The sequence below is a fragment of the Trichomycterus rosablanca genome, chromosome 14 (genome assembly GCF_030014385.1).
Source record: "Trichomycterus rosablanca isolate fTriRos1 chromosome 14, fTriRos1.hap1, whole genome shotgun sequence".
Lineage (NCBI taxonomy): Eukaryota > Metazoa > Chordata > Actinopteri > Siluriformes > Trichomycteridae > Trichomycterus > Trichomycterus rosablanca.
Window position 1 is genome coordinate 36,980,877 of NC_086001.1, and position 8,773 is coordinate 36,989,649.

The following is an 8,773-nucleotide window of genomic DNA, read 5'->3' on the forward strand; positions in this document are numbered from 1 at the left end:
GAGCCTTTCAAGGGCCTATAACATTTTAACACATTTAATCCAGGGTGTGATGGACTGAACGATGGCCTGACATGTATTGGCGCCCTTGATGGTGGGTATGCCAGGGTACTCCAGACCCAAGGCTGGGCGAAAACACTGAATTGATGAAGTTATTGAAATGTTATACAAGCAATAATACATTATTTTCTTTATTTCATTAAAAAGAGAGATAGAAATGAATATAAAATGTAAGTGTCCATATGTTAATGAGAAAACAGCAATGCACACAAGATATTAAGATCATTTTTAATAGTGTAGTTAGATTTAGAACAGAAGCACAATTTAAAAGCAGTTTAAACATGAAAAACAAGTTATTATTGATATATATTTATAACATTAGAGTTGAACCGCCGGTGATGTTGCGGTCCAGCTCGGACTCATGCAGCAGATAAACGCGGTTCTGGATGATTCTGAACTAATAACGGCTCTCCAGGAGAATCTGCGGCCGCTTTCCGAATTCCTCCCGGGTTCAGGGGTGCATGTGGCCCCCCATGTGTATCTGGAGAGGGGCAGCAGTGGAGCTTTAGTCAAACAGAAAGGAAAAGAACCGAACCGACAGACTGACACACCGGTGTTTGGTGCTAACGCGGCTAACACGGCTAACACGGACCCGAGGCCTCCGAGATTTAACACTGAAGCCCGGGCTGAATAAAGCCAGACATGGCCAACATCGCGGTGCAGAGGATCAAAAGAGAGTTTAAAGAAGTTCTCAAGAGCGAAGAGGTTCGTTCTGCTCGGTCCGAATCGTTAAACGAACCCTAAAAGACGCCCGGAGGTTCTTACAGCTAGCCACGTTAGCCGGCGAGCTAATCAAAACAAACGCACCAGTTTTACTATTTGTATCTCCGTATCTGTATATATTAATACAACTGTGTGGAAAATAACTTATTTGTTGCGAATAGCGAGTATTAAATCGTAATTTTATTCTTATTTTATTTTTATTAGGCGTTCTATTAGGCGTTAGCACGCAGCTAGCCTGTTAGCTCAGAAGTAGGTAATTTGACAAGGGCGCCTTAATTAGCAGTGTATCATGACATTAGCACCTTATAAACGTTAATAAGCCGTCATTCTCAGTTTAACCTGTGCTAAATATGTCTTTTTACCTCAGACATACTGTATAAACACAACGAGTTGTTTTAAATAGTAAAATAATTGAAGTACCGAGTTAACTTGTCATAGACAGCTTGCTAAGCTAAGCTAAGCTAAGCTTTGGGTAGTTTATTAGTTATGCAAAGACAGGCCAGACTTCATGTCCAGATTCCACCTTTATTAATTACTGGTTAATTCTGCAGCCTTGCTGTATTTCAGCTCTGAGTCTTCTCCTATAATCACCGAACAGACTGGAGATCATTAGTCCATGCAGAACCTCTCCAGATCCTTCAGGTTCTGAGGTCCATGTGTGTCCGGACTCTCCTATTCAGCACAGAAATTCCATGAGTTCAGATCAGAGGACTGGTGGACATGGCAGAACTTTCTGATCCGGTGCCGGTGCTTTGGATCCTTGTCCTGCTGGAAGATCCAGACCAGGCTCCTCATCATCACAGTTGACAAAAAACAAAACTCTGTTTTGGTCACATCTGACCATAGAACAAGGTCTCATGAAAGTTCTGGTAACGTCTGACAATCTGTAGGCGCTTGAGCTGGTCTTCGACAGCTGAGGCTTTGCTCTGGGAACTACGTCCACTTCCGGGTAGATTCTTCTCAGCCGTTCGCCATCATTTGCATTTGGTCGCAAAATGTTGCTGGAATCAAAGTGTACCCAGTGAACCAGCAAGTCATGACTGACCATTTAAATGTATTTAAACTATTGAATATGAATGTTAATGCACAAGATCCCTCATAGATTTTTACAGGAGACCATTTTTGTTAATATTTTAACTCAAAGATCAAAAGAAAGCAATAAGGAATGTGTTTCTCCCCCAGCAGTATAACGGACTTTGTCTTTTTCTTGTTGTCCTGTTATTCCTTCTCTTGCTAGACCAGTAAAAATCAGATCAAGGTGGACCTGGTGGATGAGAACTTCACAGAGCTGAAAGGGGAGATCGCCGGACCTCCGGACACGCCGTACGAAGGTACGGGCGTGTATTCGGCTTCTCCCCACACAGACCACAGTAATCGCTGCTGTTGTGGAATTTCCACGTTATATAAACACCTAACGGTCGGGCTTTCGCTTTCAGGCGGCCGGTACCAGCTAGAGATCAAGATCCCGGAGACGTATCCGTTCAATCCTCCAAAGGTAAGTGTCCCGACAGTCCAGTCGGTCCCGCTCAGGTCTGTATTGACCCCGAAAGTCTCTCCCATGACTCTACAAAGTTGCTGAATGGTCCACGAATTGAATTGTGGCTAGCGCAGCATTCGTCATTGGGTCATGGGTACCGCGTACCGTCCTGGCCAAGAAGGGTAACCAAATTCAGCACGGGCACGGACACAACTATCGAAACATACTGCAACACTGGGAACTGTGTCGCCCCCCATTATGGCTGGTTGCCACACGTTAATAAGGCTGTATTGATGCTATGGTGGGGGGGGGGGGGGGGGTGACCATGCAAATACCAAACACTAAGATGTTTTTCTTTGATCATTGTCCAAGCAGAGGTTGCCAGACTTACACCTCCTTTTTTTCCAGGTGCGGTTTATTACGAAGATCTGGCATCCCAACATAAGTTCGGTTACTGGTGCGATATGTCTAGACATTTTGAAAGACCAGTGGTGAGTCCAGTTCCTCTCATGTCAACCACATTGCTGTTGTATTAATAACCTACACACGCCCAGTTGATAGGACCCTCAGTAGGGTGGCGGTCACCGTCAGGTTTCGGGAGTGTCCACATCTCTGCTTCGTGGGCCGCTGTAGCGCGGTCATTCCAAAGAGACACTCCCTCCAGTGTTTTGGGGTCCTGAAGGCTCACTGTGGAGACCCTGAACCTCCCTCAGCAGTCTCGGGCGGTGGAACCCTCGTCTGGCTTCTCCAGGTCCTCAGAGAGGCGAACTCCAAGGTACCTGAAGCTACGCGGTGGGGCGTGTTCCTCATGAAATCTCCTGAAGTCGTTAGCAGTTTCTCCACCTCATCACGACAGGCCCAGAATCCCTGCACCCTCAGCACACTTAATGATACCAGAAGGTTATTGGTTCAAGCCCCACCTCTGGCCTTCACAGTCGCGAGTCGCTGTGGACGTAAGTGCTCGGAAATCGAGCCGCTTTCGTGTTGTGCTGGCGGGGTCACTTACCTCGAGATCTGCTGCTTCGCTGCTCGGTTTATACAGCTCGCCGCTGCACTTAAAAGGATTTACGGTGTGTTTATAATCATCACGACGGTTTTTATTGGTACCGACGTCCACCTTGAGGTTCCTGTTGACTCTTGCAGGGCTGCGGCGATGACCCTACGCACCGTTCTGCTCTCGTTACAAGCGCTGCTGGCCGCCGCCGAGCCAGACGACCCGCAGGACGCCGTAGTAGCCAATCAGGTGATTTGCTTACGTCTGTGTGTGTGTGTGCGAGTGAGATTTGAATCTATTTTGCTTTAATCGTCTGTTTTTTGTTCAGTACAAACAGAATCCTGAGATGTTTAAGCAGACCGCCCGGCTCTGGTCTCACGTGTACGCCGGCGCCCCCGTGTCCAGCTCCGAATACGCCCGCAAAATAGATAAACTCTGTTCCATGGGCTTCGACAAGGTGAGTACTCAACCTGGCAACCAGGGGCGGAAACCTATATAATATAATGTACAATAATAGAAGTCCTAACATCTAACCTTGTGGAACACCGTTGTGTTATTGTTATGGATTGAATGGCAGGATTTGAACCTAACACCTTCTTTACTGTATGGTGTTCTAAACGCGCCGCTTCTCTTCTCTCCCGGGCAGAACGCGGTGATCGTAGCTCTGTCTTCAAAGTCGTGGGACGTGGAGACGGCGACGGAAGTCCTGCTCAATAACTGAGCCCCTTACCACCAACACCAACACCCCCCCCCCCCTCCTCCAGACACACCACACCACACGAAATCACACCTGCACCACAAATCGACTCCGTGTAAGAGCGTCTGATTGGCCGAGGGGATCATCATCCTTATGGAACCATGAACGCTTGTAGACTTTCGTACCCTGTATAGCGAGCTGGTCATGTGACGAGCCGGCCGGCCTGCCCTCTAGTGGACAGATCCTTTATTACTCAGTAAATACGATGCCCCCCGTCCCTCATCACCGCCGGTCTCCCGAAGCGGGCGGATCAGCATCAGACGGGCACGGTCCGGCGCCGGCTGAAGATCGGACTTTCTTCAGGTAGCCGCACCGGTGCCGACTGTGGTACTATTTTGTATATAATAATAATAATAATAAATAATAATAAAAATACGGGGGGGGGGGCAGGAAGAAGGAAATAAAGAATAAAATAATAAAAGTCTTCCTGTAGTAACGGCAGCGCATGAGGACGGAGCCGGAGGGGAAAACACCAGAACGTTTGGTACAAGCATGGTTATTTATTGTGAAACTATCAACTGTTTGAATAAAAAAGCTCGTAAAATCAAAGTCGTGTGTAGAAGTCGTGAGAGCGGCCGGACACGTCCCAAATCTGAACCGAACCGGAGACGTCCGGTAACCAAGCGTGAGTCTCTCTTCAGAACCGGAGACGGAGAGCAGTAGTAAAAAAAACACATCAGGTCCGAACCCGGCGTGGAGGAGAGAGAGAGAGAGAGAGAGAACGCACAGGAAACGGCGGCGCGGGGGGGGGGGTTTGTTTATCCAGCCATTTTTAATAAGCAACAGTAGAAGAAGATTAAAATCGTTTTAAAATAATCAAAAATCCAAACCGTAAAATCGTCCCGGACAAGCGAGTAAAAACACAAGAGTGAACGAAAGGACGAACGGGGCGGGGCGGGTCGGAGGGTCCGTGAGCCGTAATCCTGCTCTCTGAGCCGGCGGGCGGGCGGGCGGAGCGGGGTGGACGCTCGTCCTTACGGCGCTCGGACTACGGGCGGGTCCTCGTAGCTCGTCGCTTTACCTGAAACAGAACGACAAACATGAGACGCCGTCGGTGGAAAATGTAAACAAAGATAAATAATAATAAATAATAATAAAAAAAATAACAATAAATAATAATTATAAATAATAATAACAAATAATAATAACAATAATAATAAATAATAATAATAAATTATGAATAATAACAGTAAATAATAATAAATAATAAATAATAATAATAATAAAAAAATTATAAATAATAATAATAAATAATAATAACAACAATAAATAACAACAACAATAAATAATAATAATAACAATAAATAATAATAAATGATAAAAAGTAATAATAATAATAATAAATAATAATAATAAATGATAAAAAGTAATAATAACAATAATAAATAATAATAACAATAATAAATAATAATAACTATAATAAATAATAACAGTAACAAATAATAACAATAATAAATAATAAAAAATAATAAAAAATAGTAAATGATAATAACAAATAATACATAATAACAATAATATTAATAAATAATAACAGTAATAAATCATAATAATAAATAATAATAATTAGTAAATAAAAATAACAAATAATTAATAATAATAATAACAATAATAATAAATAATAATATATAATAATAACAATAATAATAACAAATAATAATAATAATAATAATAAATAATAATAATATATAATAATAACAATAATAATAATAATAAATAATAATAATAATAATAATAAATAATAATATATAATAATAACAATAATAATAATAATAACAACAACAACAATAATAATAAATAATAAAAATAATAATAATAAATATAATAGTAATAGTAATAACAATAATGTACGCAGATCGATGAGGCGGCGGCCGTTTCATTAACGATGCCTCTCTGCTGTACATTTGCGCCCTCTGCTGACTGAGGTGAGACGTACACACCGCGGTTCTCTGTAAGACTGTCGCACCTCGCTCAGCTTTGAATTAGCTAGCTAATCTGCTACGCTACCACCTTACACGCCATTAAAAAAAAACTGCTATGTAAAGCCTGGCTAGCTGCTCTCGCTGTGGTCCGTCTCAGTAACTCACTGCTAGCTCTCCCTGCTCTGCTCCTCCGTCTCCTCCTGCTCTGTTCCCTAACTGGCTGTGAGAGGAGAAGAAGGACTCGGGGCTGGACTCCAGCTCTCTCTCCGTCTCGCCCTCGCTGCCGTACCTCCTCTGCCACCGGGGCGGCGCTCCCGCTGCTTTTGGGAAGAAGAGCCTGCGGCCACAAGCGGGGTTAGCTCTTAGGTTCTGATTAAAACTCATAAACTACCCACAGTTACAGTCCTAAAACCAGAGGAGTAGAGGCTGTCATGGCTACTGATAACCTGGGTATACAATCACTGACTGTAGACTAAGGGGGGGGGGTTACCTCTGCAGGTCGATCTGCCGCTCCTTCTGTTTTGGTATCTTGCCGCTGATTGGTTCCGCCGCGCCCGTGGAGGTCAGGTCCTGGGAGGGCGCCGCCCTCTTCCTGCCCCGCCCGGCTCCGGCGGTAGTCGTGACCTCCTTGTCGCTGTTGGGCGTGGCCGCGGGGTTCTTCGGCGGCCTCCCCCGCCGGGGTTTGTTGGGCGGAGGCTGTGACGAGGACACGGCGTTGGAGGCCACGCTGTTCTCCGTCCCGCCGGTCTGCGGCGCCGCCCGCTTCCTCCCGCTGCCCTGAGGGGGCGCCACGGCGTCGTCCTGGAACACAAACACCCATCAGGCAGAGCACCGACCCGAGGGTCGAGGGGCCTCGCTCAGGGGCCCGACCACTGAGCTCACAGAGCATCTGGCCCTCCTGACCCGACGTTACACCGGTCGATAGCACAGCCGAGATTCGAACCCTCGGACAACGTTGGTAACAACGTTACTATGGTGATGCTAGGACCCAATCAGAGGGAAGTCACTCGTCAGTAATTGTATAACTTTCACCCCGGAGTAGTCCATCACTGACTGTTAGAATTTAGCTTCTCATTCTGAATGACCCCAGTCCACCTTAAATGGTGCACTATTTAAGGTGGACTGGGGAAATTGGATCAGCACATGGATATCACGTCCGTGACCTCTCACCTTCTTCCCTCCCTCTGCTTTGGCGATCTGCGGGTTTTCCTCGTTCTCCTGCGCCCCGGCCTCCGACCCCTCCGAAATCGTGTCCCTTCATCAGAGAGAAACACAAACATTAGAGACACACCGGTGTAGAAACGACACACGCGCGCACACACACGCACACACACGCACACACACGCGGACCACACGCGGACCACACGCGGACCACACACACACACACACACACACACACACGGTCCACACACACACACACACACGGTCCACACACACACACACACGGTCCACCCACACACACGGTCCACACACACACACACGGTCCACACACACACACGGTCCACGCACACACACACACACGGTCCACACACACGGTCCACCCACACACACACACGGTCCACCCACACACACACACGGTCCACCCACACACACATACACACACGGTCCACACACACATACACACACGGTCCACACACACACGGTCCACCCACACACACACGGTCCACCCACACACACACACGGTCCACCCACACACACACACGGTCCACCCACACACACACACACATACATACACACACGGTCCACACACACACGGTCCACACACACACGGTCCACACACACGGTCCGTCCACACACACACACACACGGTCCACACACACACGGTCCACACACACACACGGTCCACACACACACACACACACACACGGTCCACACACACGGTCCACACACACACACACACACGGTCCACACACACACACGGTCCACACACACACACACACACGGTCCACACACACGGTCCACACACACGGTCCACACACACACACGGTCCACACACACACACACACACACACACACACACACACGGTCCACACACACACACACACACACGGTCCACACACACACGGTCCACACACACACACGGTCCACACACACACGGTCCACCCACACACACACATACACACACGGTCCACACACACACACGGTCCACGCACACACACACACACACACGGTCCACACACACGGTCCACCCACACACACACACGGTCCACCCACACACACACACGGTCCACCCACACACACACACGGTCCACCCACACACACACACACACATACACACACGGTCCACACACACATACACACACGGTCCACACACACACGGTCCACCCACACACACACACGGTCCACCCACACACACACACGGTCCACCCACACACACACATACACACACGGTCCACACACACACGGTCCACACACACACGGTCCACACACACGGTCCGTCCACACACACACACACACGGTCCACACACACACGGTCCACACACACACACGGTCCACACACACACACACACACACTGTCCACACACACACACGGTCCACACACACACACACGGTCCACACACACACACACACGGTCCGTCCACACACTCACACACACACGGTCCACACACACACACGGTCCACACACACACGGTCCACACACACACACACGGTCCACACACACACACACACACGGTCCACACACACACACGGTCCACACACACACACGTACTTGTTCCTGGGCGTGGCCTGGGAGTTGTTGGTGGCGTTGGCCCCCGCGCCGGAGACGGCGGATTTGGTGTACGGCCTGCGCACCGTCGTCACCACTAGAGGCTTGTTCACCGCTCCCAACACGCCCGTCTGCTTCG

At 47.9% G+C, this 8,773-nt stretch overlaps 2 protein-coding genes across 6 annotated transcripts in view; one reads left to right on the top strand and one right to left on the bottom strand.

Moving 5' to 3' along the window:
• Positions 1-410: 410 nt before the first annotated feature.
• Positions 411-4,557, top strand: ube2kb (ubiquitin-conjugating enzyme E2Kb (UBC1 homolog, yeast)). 2 transcript variants are annotated; one of them, XM_063008510.1, is made up of 7 exons: positions 411-762; positions 2,018-2,111; positions 2,217-2,275; positions 2,666-2,748; positions 3,401-3,500; positions 3,580-3,708; positions 3,898-4,557. In XM_063008510.1, the coding sequence occupies exons 1-7, from the start codon at positions 700-702 to the stop codon at positions 3,970-3,972; spliced, it is 603 nt and encodes a 200-aa protein (XP_062864580.1). In that variant the 5' UTR covers positions 411-699; the 3' UTR covers positions 3,973-4,557. The 2 variants fall into 2 exon arrangements, with proteins under 2 accessions (XP_062864580.1, XP_062864579.1); XM_063008509.1 differs by lacking the exons at positions 411-762; positions 2,018-2,111; positions 2,217-2,275; positions 2,666-2,748 and having other exon boundaries at positions 2,757-3,500.
• Positions 4,558-4,761: 204 nt separating this feature from the next.
• The window catches only part of pds5a (PDS5 cohesin associated factor A), a 16,192-nt gene continuing 12,180 nt past the window's right edge, over positions 4,762-8,773 (bottom strand). For 3 of the 4 annotated variants that reach the window (XM_063008505.1, XM_063008506.1, XM_063008507.1), the window contains exons 28-32: positions 8,638-8,773; positions 7,098-7,182; positions 6,418-6,728; positions 6,093-6,264; positions 4,762-5,029 (exon numbers count right to left, since the gene is read on the bottom strand). The exon at positions 8,638-8,773 is cut by the window's right edge and continues 7 nt beyond it. In XM_063008505.1, the coding sequence (XP_062864575.1) occupies positions 4,997-5,029; positions 6,093-6,264; positions 6,418-6,728; positions 7,098-7,182; positions 8,638-8,773 (737 nt within the window). In that variant the 3' untranslated portion in view covers positions 4,762-4,996. The remainder of the gene's footprint in view (positions 5,030-6,092; positions 6,265-6,417; positions 6,729-7,097; positions 7,183-8,637) is intronic. The other variant, XM_063008508.1, reaches the window with a different exon arrangement.